This window comes from Drosophila arizonae, chromosome 2 (genome assembly GCF_054131065.1).
Source record: "Drosophila arizonae isolate 15081-1271.41 chromosome 2, UAZ_ARI_1.0, whole genome shotgun sequence".
NCBI lineage: Eukaryota > Metazoa > Arthropoda > Insecta > Diptera > Drosophilidae > Drosophila > Drosophila arizonae.
The window spans coordinates 2891248-2910529 of record NC_142922.1 but is presented as its reverse complement, the minus strand read 5'-3'; the positions used below and the strand labels follow the sequence as shown (position 1 = coordinate 2910529).

Genomic DNA, 19282 nt, shown 5'->3' with positions numbered 1-19282 from the left:
TATTGACGTGCTAATCGATTTGTTTGTATTTGTTTATTTACTGCAAGTCAGCAAGTCCAGCAAGGCAGCCCCCGCACAGGTTAGACAAAGGTGCACTTGATATCACCCACTTGGTGTTGCTTGTCGCGCTGCAGGCAATCAAATCATCTTCAAACTTGGGTAATTGTACTTCAAACTTGGCACTTTCATAGCTTCATAGCTGGGGTAGTAGTGTGAATACATTTTTACAATGATAATTGTTTAATGATAGTGATTTGAATGATAGCTAGGGTATGCTCGACGCATAAAATACCCTGGTCAAATTATAAACTAAACTAATTAGTGTTGGGTTTTCCCTTCCCTTGGCAATTATGTTTAATGCCTAAAACTATGCACTAAAATAATAATTTAATAAATAATTTTTCAATAATTTATATAACATGGTGACATACAATATATAATATTTGTATAAACTAATATTAAATATGTATTTGCCATATTCTATAAGATAACAAAAGTTATACAAATAAAACCTATAAAAAATTTGGACAAAATCCAAAGAGTTTTAACAAAATAAATCTAGTTGAAATGGGTAAGCAAATATCTAGTCATAGCTTGACATCAACATCCAACAGCTAACTAAATTCTTGAAATACAATCCAATATAATAAAAAATATAATTTTAAGTACTTCAAAGTTCTTAAATCCTTTTCCCCAATCGTAATAAAAACGCAAGTTTTGTTCATATTTCTTTAATATAAATTAATAAGCTTTTTTCTCATGTTTTCCATAGTTTTTGAACTTGTCAGCTTAAACCACAACTTAACAAAGAAACCAACGCACAGATTAACAGACTGTAGTACAAATAACTTCTAAAAATCGTTTTAAACATTTACAAAACCAAAATACATAGATTAACAAATATACAAAGAAATTAATATATATAGATATACGCACATAAGCCACACCGAGAATTGAAATATTTTTTAAAAACAATACATGAATCATGAACTTAAACAATGACGTATCAATGATTTTGCTGTTATTGTTAGGATTGTGCATTAAATTTTTGTTTGTTTCATTAAATTTTAAATGGGGTTCAACGCCGAACCGATTGTCTGCTCCTTTAGCTGTTTCGCACTTAAAGGCTAAAGCTATTCTTCCATAATGTTTTGTTGTTTTTCGCAGCATTTGCATTTTGTGCTACCATTCTTAAATGTTTCTTGTTTGGTTTTTCTTCTTCTTTTTGTTATTTCTCTCTTTTTCTTATACGCAATTGGCTAGCTAACTACAACATCGCACTATATATAGGTTTTTATCATTAGACCATTTACAAAATATTGCAACAAATATTTTCTCCAACTCTCATTATACAAAAACAAGCTACAAATAGTTTAACGTTTAAGTTTAAAGCAGGCTTAAGAGCATATTTTCTTGTATCTTTTATCGTTAGGTTGACGTCTCATTATGTTATCCAAAATGGTCATATAAAAGGTAATGCCTAGCATGTGTATACATATGTGTATATGAGTGTGTATATGTGTGTAATTAATTATATATATATGGTTGTGTGTGGGTGGTGAATGCCCTATCGTATAGAAATGATATATGTTGACAATTTAACATACGCCACAAATCGGGAGTTACAAGTTGATTTTACAAAAATATTTTTACAAAAAATATGTGTCCATTTATGTGGGTGCGTGTTCATATACATGTAATATGTGGGAGTAATATGTTTGATATTAAACAGTTAATGTTGTTCTAGTTGTTATTTAGTTACTTAAGCAGTTTACATATTCTTAATCTACTTGACGGCTTCGGCTACAGTGGGTGCTGATGGTCTTGTTGGTGGAGGGAATGGAGGTTCCCTGGTTCTGGTTCTTGGTCTGCCTACTTATATATGTATATATGCATATTTTGTATATATGTATATATAATAATATATGTGACTTCTCATTAAACACTAACATCTGGCTTGCCTTTACATAAATATATATTTATATTATAAATTATTAAAATCAGATAATGTTTTATTAATTTTTTGTTTGTTTTGTTTTGTTTTGTTTTGTTTTGTCGCCAATGGTCATAAATGCATGGATGCATTTCTATACTGCCCTTAGCCTGTTACGATCTGCTCGATTCGCGATCGGATCTGGTTCGGTTACACGCTAAACACTTAAAATTAATATTATGAATATCATCGTAGTAGATCTTAGTAGTAGTTATTTGACTTTGCGCTGGTGCAGACTAGAGCTACTGCTGTCCGGATTCAAGATGGCATCGTTGGTTGAGAGTACGCCCTCCTTGAAGTAACCATCCTTAAAGCCATTCGCATGCCCGTTGCTATTCACATATTCATCGTCCAAAACGGGCTGCAATTGACCAATTGAAAATAGATGCGATTAATTTGAGTCGATGCTTTACTTTTTCGCTACTTTATTTATTTTTTTTTTTTTTGCCGAGCACGTGCCCCCCTTGCAGTGTTACTCTAAGGTCTCTAGCTAGAGTTCAAGCGCTGTGTGCCTTGCTAATGGCCAGCAGCCAATATGATTGGGCCTTCGCATCCGGCTTCGCATGTTCTCGCTAATTGAAACGTCCCCCGCGTAGTGTTGAGAGTTTGCAAGTGCTGTGCGCGCGCGTGTATGAGTGTCTGTGACTAGGTGTGTGTGAGTGTATTGTTTGCTTAACTAAGCTAGTTAGAATTTTTTAGTTGATAATACAACTACGCACTTGAATGTATGTGCTAGAGATGCGCTACCTAACCTTTGTCTTACACGAAAGACTCGAAAGCCTATTAAAAAACCAAATTTGGGAATACACAAAATTTTTGTTTCTTCTTTGCTTCTTAAATTTAGATTTTTGTTAACAATGAATTCAATGTTTTTGGTGCCACCTATATATATATATTTTTTAACCAAATGCTGATATGAATGAAAATAAACTTATATTCAAGAGTTAAATTTAAAAAAAAAATGTAGATTTTTTCTTTGAGTTTTTCCCACTTTTTGATTTTGCCAAATCTTCTACTCTTAATATTGAATTTGTTATCATATTTATTACTTTAAAAATTGATTGAATTATCGAACGCGTCGTGTCATGCACGATACACGATACGCACCCAACTCTAGTATGCACACACAGACACTAGACTGGACATCTCACCCGCCTCACCTGGGGGTGCCAGCACTTGGGAACGGGCGTCGAATTGTGTGTTTAGCCACGGCTAATAACTTTCAAGGGCTACTTGATTTAATGTTGCTTACCTACGCCACACGTTTGTTTATGCATTATAATTTTTTTCGTATTTTTTTGTTTTTGTAATTTCAATCTATCTGTTTGTTTTCTTTATTTTGCAATTGCAAAAAATTGATAGCAGTAGAACTCACCATACAGGCACCCTTGTTGGTGCCATTGGCAGGGAGCGGGGCATCTCCGTTGCCTAAATGCTTGACTTTGCCATTCGTGTAGACGCCATTGGCATGGCCATTGACTTTGACTGCCTCGCGGCGTCGACGCTTTGCATTCAGATACTTAGCCTTGTAGAAATCAGAGAATAGGAATAGGAACATCACGCCGTGCAGTCCAATCCAGACCATGAAGCCCTTGGGATAATCACAGTCGCGGAACAAAAGCTGGAACTGATGCGTAAATATGGCCACAAATTGCACCTGTAGTAAAAAGAAGTAGAATTGGCCAATAGATCAGTTAAGTCTTGGATTAAAATGAGAGCTAAACTTCCATACCATTTGGAAGGTGGTTAGGTATTTCTTCCACCAGATAAACTTCTGATACTTTGGACCCATGGCAGCAATCATATAATAGAAATACATAACAATATGTACAAACGAGTTGAGCAGGGCAAAGAAAGTACTGTGACCACCTGTAAATGGAGAAAATAAAACATCAGATATGAGAACTATTATAGAGTACAAAGAGAGTGGGTGTGTTGATATATACCCGGTGCAAACTTAAGGCCCATCCACACCGAGAACGGCATGCAGCCGTGGTGTATGACATGCAACGTTGATACGTGCTCATTCTTCTTGCGGAGTATAAAGAAGAGCGTGTCAAAGAATTCTGTGAACTTTGATATGTAATACCACCAGCAGATATTGACCATCTACAAAGTGAAAGCCGTTGTAATATAACAATCGATTGATTTATAGAACAGTGATCGGAACCTACCCGCATGGCCATGGGACTGTTGCTGTAGTCGACGGGCTGGCATTTTAAGCTATAGTGGCCCCACCAGCCGCTCATTAAGTACTATTTCAAATAAAATACATATATATTTATATCAATTCACTTTCAGTTCTTTTTATCAATCATTCGTTGCCGTGCTCTACCTCGTAAAATATCCACGCACTGAAGATGGTCTGCACCGCATTGTAGTAGACGAGCACCTTGCGCAGATCCATCGGCTTACGATTGGCCATTAGCCGCGGCCCCAGAGATTTACTGAAATATGCATAGAAGAGGCACAGAAACAGCGTGGGCAGAGGCGAGGAGAGCATAAAGAAATTTTTGACGCGCGGATCTGCATGGGTGAAATGAAACAAAATCAATAAATGGCCACAGTCCCCAGTTTAGAGTCTACGAACCGCTTTTGTTGTCCATCAGGTCTCTATACCAGTGCAACACATCATGCATGAGTACGTCCATGTTGTGGCTGTTATTGCAGGTGTTGTAGATGCCGCGAGCTGCTGTAAAAATGACGATTATCAGTATGAGTATATCATATATAATAATAATACATACATACATATATCTAAATTTATGTTAATAATATTTTAAACTCTCATTAATTTTTTTTTTTTTTTTTTTTTTTTCATTTTAATATTTTGTGTCTCATAAATACTATATCTAATTATTTTTTGCAATATCCACTTTCCTTACGAAAACTAATAGATATGTATACTACTAACTCAATATCATTTCTCGACCAAATACCCAGTTGTTCCAATTGATATCAACTTTTCTGCGTTTCTTTTGTACGGGCATATAAAGCAGCACACACATACATACAGATACACACACACGCACATGTGAACTTTATATAGGAAATTCACTTTTTGCATAACCTTTTGCTGTTCTAGATAAGCTTTGGTAATCAGATATTCTGAGCTTGATAATAATATCTACACATGTATGTGTGTATATTTGTCAAAAAATGATGTGTGCAGCACACAATATACATATAGGAAAAAGAAACAAAAATCAATCAAATAAAATATTTTATTAATTATTAAAATTTTAATACAGGGATATACAAATAAAAGTTTACGTCAAACTAGATCTACTTAATTCGACATCCTGATCATGACTACATATATTTCATAGGCTCTTTCCCGCCGGCATTATATCCTGTACTTTCCAAATTAAATCAGTCCAGGGTTTCGAAATGATCTCGAATTTCAAGCAACAAAGTTTGCTAACTATCTATTATATATTATTTGCTTCTTAGTTAAACATTAATTAGATCACAGTGATCTAGTGCCCATAAAAAGATTTTCAAAAAAAATCTCTAACCAAAAAGTTTTACGTAGGCATAAAACAACCCGGAAAATTTACAGCGCCATAAATAAACAATATAAGTTGGTAAAAATAAAAGTGAGGCAATTAATGAAAGGCATGAAATGTTTAAGGAAGTCAAATTGCCATGACAAATCAAAATAAGTGTTGTTGCTGCTGTTGGTGTTGTTGTTGTTGCGTCGAGACTATGTAAAACCCCAAGTTAATTACAACAAGGAATACAAATTAACTAACGCTAATTTATTCAATTGAGCGATCAATACTAATAGGTGTGAAAGGTAAGCCAGGCTCACCCAGCTGAGCCCAGCTCGTGGGCTCAAAGTACGAATCGATCGATGCGGAATTTACTATATGGATTGCACAATTTAACATTATATTATAATTTGTATAATTGGCCGTGCATTAAAACGGCAATGAATAGACAAAGAGTTTACACTATATGCACCGCAACGGAAGCTGCGACCTCACCCAATTTGTGGGTGGCATGTGGAATTCCGTTCATTAATCGCCCTTGCTTCAAGTGCAACCGACTTTGACTGCCCAGATTTGTGATGGAATGCGAATGACACATACGTATACATATGCATACATTTATGGGTCAAATGGGAGGTCTTCAAAACAAAGAAACGAATGTGTTCTAAACGTGTTTGCCAGCTAGAAGAATGAAATCGGTTTCATCATAATTTAAAACAATCTTCAACAGATAATATATTAATGATATTGTCGTGCTAATGAATAAATAACCGTTTTAGGATCAACACTAATAAAGAACAAATTTGAATTTTAAATTATTTAGATTTGAAAAATGTTTGCAATTTATAAATCAAGTTTTGGCAAATTGGATTGCAAATTTATTTTGTAGTTAAAACTGAACAGAAGCAACACTTGAACATCAATTCCTATCAATTTATCTTTCAATATGGCAATTTATGGCTGAATTTAAACAACATCATTTTTTACAGTCGACTGCGCTAATGACTGTGATAAACACAGATAACATTTGGCCATTTAATGGTTTAGTTTTAGGTCGATTAAAGTCCGATTTGACTAGTTATGAGAAAAAAGCAACATCAACAATTATAATTCAGTTGTGTAAACAGTTGTGAAACAGATCTAAAGATTGGGCTGTAACAATTGAGTCCATAATAGTTAGAAATTAAACAATTTTAAATCAGGCTACCTTATGAAAGATTTTATATAAGACATATATGCAAATTGAAATGGATTTAGATTTAGAGAGCAAAGATATATACGTCATAATTCAAGCAAGTATGCTAACGGGTATCTGCAAGTCTAGCATACCCTCAGCTAACACATGTCTTACACTTGCACTTGTTTTACTGCCCAAATAATTCTCAGCAATTGACTTGAATTTATAAGAATTCATTGACTTCTAAACCGGACAACTTTTTTCTTTGCTTTTGTTTTTGCACATGCTCCAACGGCCTTCCACAGCTGCTGCCCCACCGAGTCCCATGACCGTGGTTGATGTCGTCGTCGTTGCCGTTGACGTTGTCTAATGCCAATTCAAAGGCAATGTACTCGTGAGCCGTGGCCACTCGAAGTTTGTTTTGAATGTCATGAGCAATGACTGGCAATGGGGCACTGTTGCTGCCGGTGGAGATGGTGGTGCAGATGTCGACGTAAGCGCCGCTTGCTCAATCGGCTCAATCGTTGACAAAAAAAAAAACAAGTAAGAAAGCTCCAGTCGAGACTGCTCGACTAGGAGATACCCTGAACCCTCCAAGCTGATATTCTAATCATTCTGCACTTCTTTTATGCACACATACATACACATGCATCCACACGCACGCATAAGCCTGCGCTCTGCTAACTGCGCAGTAAGCAGCGACTGCGCTTGGGTTGCGCTGCAGTGTGGGCAATATTATGAGAATTTATTTGTTAAATAATTTCTTTTGTAGACATACGATCTTAATGAAACTTTTAGAGCGTAATCATATGGTGAATATGTGTGTATATTCCAAAGCCCAAGTCTCTAGTATTTGAAATACGCTTTTTACAAAAGTGAGGGTGAGGGGGTGAATTTAAGGGTGGGGGGTAAATTTTAACAAAAACCGAAATTGTATAAATTGCATATAAGCATACATTAAAAATTTGGAGACTCTAGCAATAAGGGTGTAGAAGATATAATTTTATAACTGGTTTTCGATAAGGTTTTTTATCGATAAAAAAAGATCGGGATGAGTTATCGATTTTTAATGATAAACTTGATATGCGCGCTGTAATTACGGACATTTTAAAAAAAATTTGAAGTCTCTAGCTCTTATATCTTCTGAAATCGACGCGTTCATACATACGGACGGACGGACGGACGGACGGACGGACGGACGGACGGACGGACAGACAGACGGACAGGGCCAAATCAACTCAGCTCGTCGCCCTGATCAAGAATATATATACTTTGTCGGGTCTGCCACGCCTCCTTCTGCCTGTTACATACATTTCAACAAAACCATTATACCCTGATTTCCCATTTTCAATGGGTTCAGGGTATAAAAAAAGAAGAAAAAGAAAAAATGTGCCGCTAGTCAGTGGGTTGTAGCTCTTTTTTCTTTCTTTTTCTCTTTTTATATGAATACCGTTGCCAGAGTCTTCAACAGTTGTCGCAATTTATTGCTGTTGTTGTTGTCTGTTGTTTGTTGTGTGGGTCAGTGGCAAGTTTTTTTTTAAGGCGTGCGTGCAGCAGCCTCCAAGCTAAACAACTCAATAAATTTGTTGCTGCGACTTATGAAATATTGACAAGAGAGGCGCAATTGATGGGCACGGCCAGCACCACGGTTGGTTGACCGACTGACTGACTGGCTGACTGACTGACTGATTGAATGATTGACTCAGTGACTATTGCTTCGTCACAGTCCGTTTTATCTCGCACCCAGTTGACAGTTCAAATTGTCAAGGTAAACAATTATGGGCTGTGGCATCGTAAATCTCGGTAGGTAACATATACAACAACAACAACATCTACAACAATAACAACAACCACTGCTCATCTTGACTTACATAATAAGCCAAGAAGAATTACAACTCAAAGTGGAGCAAATAAAAATTGGCAAACAAACGGGCGGCACCGCACGCTGGGGCGTGGCGCATGCGAAAGCGACGACGAGTGTCGGGCGATGATGTTATTTTAGCATACACTACGGAGATAGGGTCGACCTCAGTTTGTCGGTCAGCTAAAGTCATTTAGGTATTTTTAAAAAACATCAGCATTTGCGTACTATCACTTAAATAACAGGACAGAATACTAGCTAGCCTTTATAACCAGCATACATGTTGAAAATATATACGAAAATTATTATAAAAATTTATGCATGCTATTCTTATAGGAAATTATAACTGAAAAAAAAAAATAAGAAAATGTTAGATTTAAAAATTTTTATTTTATTGCATTTTCTTACAAATAACTGTAATTTTTTTGGCAATATTTTTTTATTTTTTATTTTTTTGTTGCCAAAAATACTTTTTTTTAAATTCCGTATTTCGTTAATAATACGGTTTATTGTTATCGAATACTTGTAATGCAAATAATTGTTCGAATTTCGACGAGTATTTTAAATACATATTATTGAAGTTTTTGAATTATGATTCAAATTTAAATAAATACATAAATTAAATTAAATTTTTAATTTATTTTTATAATTTAGATTTCAATTTCTTATTTTATAAGATCAGGGAACATTCACAAAAATTTAATAAAAATTATATTTATTTACGAGGCTATACTGTATATGATTTAGAATTTTATTTTTCCCTTTTGCTTTTCGTTATAAACCTATCAAAAGTTGTTTGCTATGCATTTCTATCGCCTATTTATAATATTCATAGAATTTCCCATTTCAATGGGTGCAGAGTCTGCAAAATAAGTAATAAGCACTTGAAAGGCATGCAAATAAAACCATTTTTATCACAAAAAATATTTATATACATATGTATATGAGATGACTAATCGCTTCTCTTTTAAGTACTTTGGGCTTTAAAGAGAATTCGCAAGTGTATTTTATCTTCGACGCTTCAATGATAACCGTTCTTTCCTGTTTGTTAATTTCTTCTTTTATTTTTCCCTTTATTATTTTATTTTTTATTTATTTTTTTTATTTTTTTATTTTATTTTTTTTTTTTCACATTTGCTGTGTCACTGCGAACGACGTCATCGTCATTGTCGGCGCCCAAGCGAACAATCAATGAGCCATGCAACTGGCAGCACACATAGACAACAGAAAGAGAGAGAGAGAGAGAGAGGGCGCAGCCCTCTCGCCGCCACCTTCGGGTGGCACCCACCAGCAGGGCTTGCTGCACGACGCATGCCCCACACACGGCAGACGCCTGTTGCTTCCGGCTGTGTGCAGCAGGCTCCACTGCGGGGCAATTTAATCAAAGAGAACTGGGTGTTGCAATAGGATGTGGAGCACGGCACGCAAATGTTAACATGCAGCATTGTGGATGTCATCGATGTTGTTGTTGCTGTTGTTGCTATATTTCCCATATTAATTAGAGCACGAAAATAACAAGTGGAAGATTGCGAAACGAGCATATCAGACTAGCATATAGCCTGTTTCAAATCTATAATTGCAAACAAATAGAGCTTAGCTATGTTCATAGATTGGTAATACTTTAAGATTTATTTCGACAGATGTCCATGTCATATTGAAGTTTTGAGTAGATGATGTTCAGAGAGTAAAAATTTGAACGTGATTTAAGAATCAGCTTTAAGCTAAGCAATAAGATATATGCTAACAAATAATAAAATCATCAATGTATTCTATATAAGTTTCTTAGGTATATACTTTTAAGCCATGAAATAAACTCAAGAAAAGAGCCCAAGGGATATCAAGGTTATTCCGATTCCATTGCATTTCAATCCAACATTTCTCTAGATAATCAACAATATAAATAAATATGCTAGCATTCTAGGCAAATTGACATGCCCTCTTCACACATTTAAAACTAGTACAGGGTATGTTAATAAAAACATTCACTTAAAACTTAAAACGCGAAACAAAAATAGTTTCAAGTTTGTTGATCTAATCGCGCAGGGCGTTACATTAACTAGTGTGGGCGTGTTCTATATATACACACACAAGCACACATACATATACACACATATACAAACACATATGTTTATCTATCTCGCGACTATTAGGTTATGCGAACTATTGTTATTTAGTGATGTGCCTTATCTGGCCTAATCGCTCGTTCAGAAAACTTAATTGAGCGTAAAATCTCGCTGAGCACATGCAACGGCGACCAGACAGACGCTGGGATAGAGCTTTGGCGGCGTGCTCAAGTGCCAAAGTGGAATACCCGATAGATAGCCTTATAACGCATGCCAAAACGAGGAAACCACTAAAAACCGTTAATCGTAATCAGCTGAGTCACAAGACCCTAGGCCGATTTCTATGCTAATCGATAATCGATTGATCGGTAATGAGATCTACAATCTTATCGTTGGCCAATTTGAATCAAGCCCAAAGCACCTGGCCTTGTCGCAAGCGCCGTTTGCTAATTGGCCATAATCAAGCAGTTATCAGTGCCAATTGGGCTGCCAGGGCTTTTGATATTTTATGCTACCATATTTTGTTGTTTGGGGGTTTTTGCCCATTATTTGGATTTAATAAATGATTGAAAAAAAAACGAGGCAGGGGCGGTAAAATAAATGATAGCGAAAAAAACTGATAATAGAGTTAACAGAGTGACTAATAAACAGTTATTGGGAAGCAATAACAAACTGTCTCATCATGCAGTTAGTGGAGTTTATATAGACGAATGCGTAATATGTGTATAAATAAAATGGTTGTCCCTTATAGATAGATGAATAAACGATTTGTTTTTAAGCTTAAGCTCTAAGACGATAGACTCTGATAGATAATAAATAGACTGTGGATTGAGCTCAACTTTAAAAGCTATGAATCTCGGGAACTCTACGAAAAATGCTAAAGGCATTTATATAAATTATAAATATTTTTATATAGTTAAATTTATTTAATTTAAAGTTTTCGGGATCATAGAAATATTTTGATCACAAGAGTTACATACTGATATACTTATGCTACCAATTAAATTGCTTAAATAAATTAACGGGTTTTCAAAAATAATTTAATGTTTTTATTTTTTTATTTATTTTTTTTGTTGAATATAAAAATTTGAAGATCACAGGCATATATTCAAAATAAAAAATGTTTAACATTAAAAATGCCAACATTTTATAAATGTACAATTTTTAACATCATAGAATAAAACATAAATTGTACTCAAACTGCCTGTTGACCGGGGAAAGCCGGTTAACATTTGATAAACATATACAGACTTATAAATTTTGGTTTTGCAAGGTGCCCTAAAACAGAGTTAGGTTTTACAGGCAAAGCACGTTTTGAGTATTTGCTGTGATTATACAATGCGAATTTCATGCACATACATACACACGTACTACCACACACAAAAAAGCACACACACTCAGGTGTAACTACAATTACTACAGTGACCAGCTTGGCCACAAAGTTCGTTAGTTTAACCACGCACCTGACTTTTTGTGATATTCGTTATAGTTTCTTATTTCTTGATATAAATGTGTTTGTATGTATGTTTAATTTTGGAAAGTTGTTCGTTTTTCTTTGTTATTATTATTTTTGGCGTTGGCCTGGCTTTTTTTAATTATGTATTTATGTTGGTTTTATATATGTTTGTAAGTATTTTGCTGTGTTTACGACGATTAGATAATCACAGAAACATTGGCCGCACACATACACACATAAACACACACACACCGTGACAACAAACACTTAACGGTTTTGGTAACGTTTACCGTTTCGTTAACGCGATGCTTTGCCTTGCACGCTTTTAAGCCAACTGACGGCTCGCTGGATGCGCCTGTGAACCTTATCAGACGTCGGCGACGACAACAACAACGACAACGTCAGCGACGGCAGCGACGGCGACAACGACGACAGCAGAAACGACAACCACGACTGACGTGCCGAATCGATCAGTGAGTGCGCGCACGAGCAGACCGATTACACAGCTTTACGGTGAATCATGCCCTAACGAGCGAATCGAGAGCGTAAACTAAGAAGAGAAAGAGCGCGCGACAAGAGAACCCTAGAATCGGGCCCTTTATTAATAATAAAAAAAAAAGAAATCGAGAATAGTGCAAAGAGCAACGCAAAATCAAAATAACTCTTTTCTTTTATAGACTTGTTTAAAAGCGTTATTAATCGCTTTAAAAGCTGAAATCACTTAACCGGACTAAAGTCGACGGCGCAGATCAACCGCTTGTTGAACCGTTGGCCAGCGTGCCAAAATTACAACTGAGCGCGCGATTGCCACAGTGGCCAACAAAAGTTGACGTTGCCGTTGCTGTTGCTGTTACTGTTGCTGTTGGTGTTGCTGCCGGTGGTCAGTCAGTCGCTGTTTATGCTGAGCTCTGCTTGCATTGCAAAAGCTATAGCAACAGCCATAGCCAGAGCCACAGCGACAGCGACAGCGGCTCAAAGAGAAGAAAATAAACGCACACACACAAACAGACAGACAGGCAGACTGAGCCACCAATACATGGATAATTATGTCAGTATGTCTGCATTTATATGTGAATTAAGGCATTTTGTGGCAAGTCGCCATCTTCTGCGGCAATGTTGACTGTTGATGTAACTGGCGTTGGCTGCTGGCCATTTGTCTAGGCGTTCGTTTTTGGCCAGCGTAGCAGCGCTGGCGGCCATTAGAGCCAACTGCTAACAAAATTACTTTCGCTTTCCGGCTTATGATTGTTCACAAATGTCTATATGCACATATATAACATTTTTATAAAGTATATATATTTGTTTATAAACTCTTCGAATGGCAGTTGGCTAAGTGTGCCACATGGTTCACAACAGGTGTGCAAAAGAAATGTTACAGCATCAGCAAAATGTTGACTGAGAGCTGAAGAATGAAGGCACAGAAAGCCCAGTTTTCATTTATGTACATAAGTATGTATGTGTAAGTGCGTGTGTGTGTATTGATGAGAGAGCCACTTGCAGCTTGAACTCGTTTGAATGCAAGCAACAGAAATACAACGCATTCAAAAACCGTTACGTTGCATGCGTTATGTTGCTTATCGGCATCGAGTCAGTCGCCCCAGTCTAGGCCTTGGCGACGCATTGCTTTCTACTAATTTCATAAGCAGATCTTTTATAGAATCCATATGCAAATCATTCTATGCGCACATTTATATTTGAATGCGGCGTTGCCACTTGGACGTTTGATGAGTTCACAGCATCTGGCAGCGCTGCGATTAGATTAGAAGTGATCCTTAGCGACCTTTAATTGCATAAGTACAAACAAATAAAATTAATTCAATAATTTGAATAAATAAAGTGGCTTGATCCATAGTGACATTTAATTGCATACGTATAAACAGCTTTGAAAGCAAACAAATTAATTCAAAAATTTGAATAAATTTGTTTATAAAATTACAATTAGAAAGACTGGCTAATAAATAATACATATATATGAGTGTTTCTGTTTTTTTTAGGGGTGCCTTACACCTGCGACTTAACGATTTAAAGAAATTTTAATTAAGATAATTTTCTAAATTAACCAGTTCTAAATATTTGATTATTATTTATGTACCCTTGTGCGTCACAGGTTATCTTAAGATAAATTTGTATACCTTATAATGTATGTAATTATGAAGTCAGACTTCATGAACTAAAAATCAGGACGATCATCTGCTTGCTCAATTATCTGGCCCCTTTCCTTCTTTCTGATTTGTACGATCTCTAATCGTAAAAGTTAAAGACTTCACATAGGCAGATGTTGCTGGAGTTTCTTTATTATCGATATTAATCGATAATTTTAGAAAGATTTTAAATATGACTTGATTATTGCAAAAAATTAAAGTTTTAAAATTTACTGTCGAGATTTCTGTGATGAATACAGGCAATATTAAGAATTGAATATTAGGAATTGCGAATACCCCATTTTTCTCAGAGATTTGTCAAAAGTTAACGGTATCTCTTAGTCGAGCAGTTCCAATACGAGCACTCTCTATATTTGTTTATCGGCTTGACGCCTACTTATCCCATTGCATGAAATTAAATATGCCACGCGAAGCGGGTCAAAGTCAAAGATAAATAAATAATACATGTGAGTTGAACTTAGTGTTCCTTTTTTTCGTAGAGGCGGGGCAAGTGCAAAATTAATTGCAAAGACACAAACAACACACTGAAGAGACATCAAAGCAAATTGGCTTTCTTACAAAACGGAAACTACAGCACGTAGCAAATAAATTTCAGGGTCACATGTGGATTACGGCAAATACCGAATCGAAATAGATATGTTTTTTTTTTTTCACGCTCTCTCCCTCTCTGTCTCAATTGCTAGGATGAGCAATGGATGTAAAATGTTGACCCTCAACTCGTTTGACTTTGAAAATTTGTTGCTGCTGCTTCTGCTGTTGATGGTAAATTTTGTTAATTTTTTTTTTTTAATCATTGTACCATATGTATGCAGGTCTTATTAGCACTAGATGGCGTTGATTTCAAATACAAACAAAATGGCGTATTCGCAGGCTACATGTGGATGCTATGTAGTTGTGGATGGTTTTTTATTTATGAATGAGTTGGGCATACATATGGAGGTCGATAAAAACTACCTGCACACACCTGCACACACACAGACAGACACATACGTGCGAGTATTTGTTTGTAATGGCAGTCAATTAATTTTTGATGCGTCCGAAATTAGCGCATGAAATGAGTTCAGCAACGATTTCGATAGAGATGAGCAATCAAATTAATGAACAAGAAAAAATAAAGCTAGTTGAGCTGAACTACTTAGTAAGTAATATTTGCTACGTCAATGTGTAGAGATAAGCAATTGTTATTTCTAGTTGGAAAGTATATCAAAGACATTCAGAACTCTATATAATTTCAACTACATATTTTATCACTTTTATAAATATCTTTCAGTTGATTGCACCAATTCGGTCAGTATATCGCTCATCTCTCTCCCTCCGGCTGGCGGACGCGAAAGAGGCCGCAAAGTAAGCGCAAAAAATTAAATAAAAGCACAGCAGATACAGCTAAACGGGCCAAAAGTAGCTCAACGCCCAAAACAACAAAACAAGCTCAAGTGCGTGACGCTTGGGCGGCTTTTGGCCACGAAAGACGTTACAGCCAAAAAAGTAAAAGACAAAAAAAAAAACGAAAAACCCAACTAGCCAACAGCAGTCAAAAATTGTACTGAAATACTTGGCATTCCAGCGTTACAAAAGTTAAATAAAGGCCGATCGTTCGATTCGCCAACCAGGCAGTTAGCAGCGAGCTTTACTTGTTGCCTCTTCTGCTTCGGCTTCTTCTTTATCTGTTTCTTCTTGTTTTTTGTTTATTGGGTTTGCCAATGTTGTAATGAAAGCGCAAGTAACTGAAACTCACTGCCCAAGTTGGAGTTCGAGCTGTCCTTTGATAAACGCGGCAAAAAATGCAATTTGGGTGAAAAGTTTCACTTATCATATCAAAAAATTATGAATTTAACGTATATGCACACTTAGTACAGTGAAAGCTGGCTATGTATGTATACAATTTATAGTTAACTCAATGTTAAATAAATTTATATTTTAAATTCTGAAAAATCTATTTACATTGCTTTATGTAGCTTGACAGTTTAAAAAGAAAAGTATTTTTATTTATTTAGTCTTTAGTAAAAAAAAAAAAAAAAGAAAAGAAAACTTTCTAAAATTTTTTGATTTCAATTAGTTTTTAGTCAAAAACAATTTATTTAAAAAAAAAAGCATTGTATTAAACTTCATTACATTTAGTTGAAATAGTGTAAAAAAGTCAAACCTTTTATAAACTACTTCGATTAATAATTAAAATGAAATCTAGGATAAGGTCAAAGCCTTTTGTTCAACCGAATACTTACATAATAGCCTAAAACCAAACAAGCCAAGTGTGTCAAACGTAATTCGAAACTCACCTGGCTGCAGACATAGCGAAATACCCAAAAAAAAAAAAAAAAAAGCAAAACTACATGTGAATACATAATTAATGACAGCCCCGCGCCAAGGCCGACAAATTAATGTGCGAAAAATTTGGAATTGAGTCAACGCTATTAACTTAAATCAAAAAGTGCAAAATGAAATCCCAAAAGATGTGGATGCAACAGCTTCCAGATGGTTCGCTATATAAACCTAAACGAGTTTTGTTTCTTTTTTGAATTTTTGTAAAACCCAAAATGGGTAAGCCACTCCAAGACAATCAAAGATCAGTTCAGATTGCCCTAACGAAGCCTCTTAAAAGGGAAATTTTACATATACATTTGTAAAACCAACAATTTTTGATTATTTTTCTCTTAAATAATATGCAAATATGTTACAGGCAAAGTCCACGCCTTATGGGGTCAAAATTATCACCGAAAACCGTCAAGTGTTATAGCCACTGCCATATAACGGCATCTTTTGTATTCATAGTCGAGCAACAGGTGGCCTCTCGGCCGGTCGGTTCAAGTTGTTCACTTTGTTCTTGTTGTTGCTGTTGTTGTTGTTGTTGTTGTTGTCTTTGTGGTAATATTCAAATGTTTGTGGTCAAACACAATAACTGTAAAAACGTGCCGCAACAGACAGCATAGATTCGGATCGATTTCAATAAAAAACACTTCTGAATACCCTAGAAAACGATGTTGAATAAGGATGATCAGTTACGCTTTACATATACGGCACTAGATATAATCTAACTATATAGCCATTAGAAATTAGATATATCATACTACTTTAATCATTAACTGACTTTGACTAAAAGTCAAGTCATTACTGGTTCTTCGAGCTCCAAACTGTTTGCGCAATTCCATTAGTTACATCTTACAGGGTATTTCATATTTTTGCTTTTCTATGGTTTTGCAATGAAAGTTCTTGTAGATTTAATTTCTTGTGGGTAAACCGGTTGAAAGAACTTCAAGCTATTAGCTGTGCCACAGAGTGCTTATCAAGCATAAGATGCTCCTACATATAATACATACATCTATGACATACATACGCACACAGATACTTAAATACTCATACGTTGGCATCAGACATCAGCAGACCACGCAAGAGAAACACACACACAACAAACAGTCGCACACGAATGCATGTGTGTGTGTGTGTATCTGTATAGCCGATTCGGCAGCCAGTTGGCTTGGACTTTGGACGCTGCGGTGCTAAAATGAAATTTCTATATGATACGATATTTTGAACGCTCTCCCAATTGGCTAGCAGCGAGTGCAGCGCAGCGTAAGCGGCGTCAGCTCTCTTGAAAAAGTAGCGGCACATCTTGTCGAGTGGCAACAGAGAGACCGAGAGGCAGAGGCGGAGGGAGAGGAAGAGTGAGAGAGGACAGACGGGAAAGAAGAGAGAGTGAACAAATTGTACGCGAACTTGAACCTTAGGACTTTTGATTTCCCATTTGTTGACTATAAACAAATGTTTTTAGCGTTAATTCGTTTCTATTTATTGATTTTACAATTTACAAGTGTTAGGCTAAGCTAAGAATGCAATTAGCGCAATGCACCATTCTAATTGTATATATTATATTTACTATTACCCAATGTTTGCTAATGCGCTATGGCTTTCAGACAATGCAAACAGATGTTGAAATCAGATTTGCAAAAGCTCTGACGAACAAAATAAATAAATAAATACAAATCCAAGCTTTCATTCGCTTTACTTAATGGGCGCATTAACTGGCTGACCTTCTGCATTACATGAACTCGATTGCGAATGCGATTGCGATTGCGATTTCGATTATCGACTGGCGACTAGCGACTAGCGACTAGCGACTAGCGACTGCCGACTGCCGACTGCCCACTGTTCGATTGCCAACGATTTCCGCATTGCTGACAGGTGAAACTTTTTTGTTGTGATCGACAAAAACAAAAATGCAATGCAGGGCTGCGCAGGCGCAGGCGTTCACGCTCGCAATCGCACTTGACAGTTCGACGTTGACTGGGGGAGAGGCAGCAAATGATGCAACAAATATGAATTGACATAACTGAATGTGTGCCAAGCAATTGACAGCGGAGACCGCATTTGCATATCGTGGTTTTTATTTTTGTAAGTGAACTAAGGAAATTTACATTGGAATTTGCAAGGGTTTCTTTTTAACTGTGGGCACATGTATACATAGATATATATACGTACATGTATATATATATTTTCATTCGGGCCTGAACAGTAATTAACAGTTATTAACGCGCCTCGACCTCCCCCTCTTAAAAGGGCAGTCAGCACACGTACGTGCTAACGCGCTCTCACTCTCATTCTCGCACACTAGCGCGCACACACACACATGCAACCTTATAAAGTACATGCACACACGGAAAGAGCGAATTACGCGCCCCATACACGTGCACTCTCTTCCTCTCTTACTTTGGCTGTTGCTTCCCTGTCTGTCACTCTTGCGGTGCGTTGCTGGGCGCGGCGGGAAACAGGAGACCGTTTTTTTTTTTTTTTTTCATTTTGTCGTTTTTTTTTTTTTAAATTAAAACCACGCAGCAACTACTCTGATGACTAATTTTCACCACTGAATGCATATTCTGGGAGTGCACAACAAGTTGCTAACAGAAAATCGATGCGAACTTACCGCCAATGATTTCAGGCCGGCGAACTCAGCGAACGTGCACCGTTGGAATTTTGCTTAAATTTTTAGAATTTCAATCACACACACATACACACACGCTGACATTCACACACATATACTATATCACACTGATCGTCGCGCGTTTAAATAATTTAGAAAACTAT

The 19282-nt window shown here is 36.3% G+C and overlaps 1 protein-coding gene across 1 annotated transcript; it reads right to left on the bottom strand.

Moving 5' to 3' along the window:
- Positions 1–715: 715 nt before the first annotated feature.
- On the bottom strand, positions 716–19265 carry LOC108616705 (very long chain fatty acid elongase 7). Its single transcript, XM_089463040.1, has 8 exons — positions 19122–19265; positions 4584–4682; positions 4329–4519; positions 4168–4248; positions 3940–4102; positions 3726–3862; positions 3369–3650; positions 716–2354 (listed from the first exon to the last, which is right to left on the bottom strand). Exons 2-8 carry the CDS (start codon positions 4642–4644, stop codon positions 2205–2207), a joined length of 1065 nt encoding a protein of 354 aa, XP_089319166.1. The 5' UTR covers positions 4645–4682; positions 19122–19265; the 3' UTR covers positions 716–2204.
- Positions 19266–19282: the final 17 nt, after the last annotated feature.

Coding starts and splice junctions, on each gene's coding strand:
- LOC108616705 (XM_089463040.1), bottom strand. CDS start 4,644: ATGGACGTACTCATGCATGATGTGTTGCACTGGTATAGAGACCTGATG. Junction 4,520..4,583: donor CCTGATGGACAACAAAAGCG/GTTCGTAGACTC, acceptor TCACCCATGCAG/ATCCGCGCGTCAAAAATTTC. Junction 2,355..3,368: donor CCAACAAGGGTGCCTGTATG/GTGAGTTCTACT, acceptor GGTCAATTGCAG/CCCGTTTTGGACGATGAATA.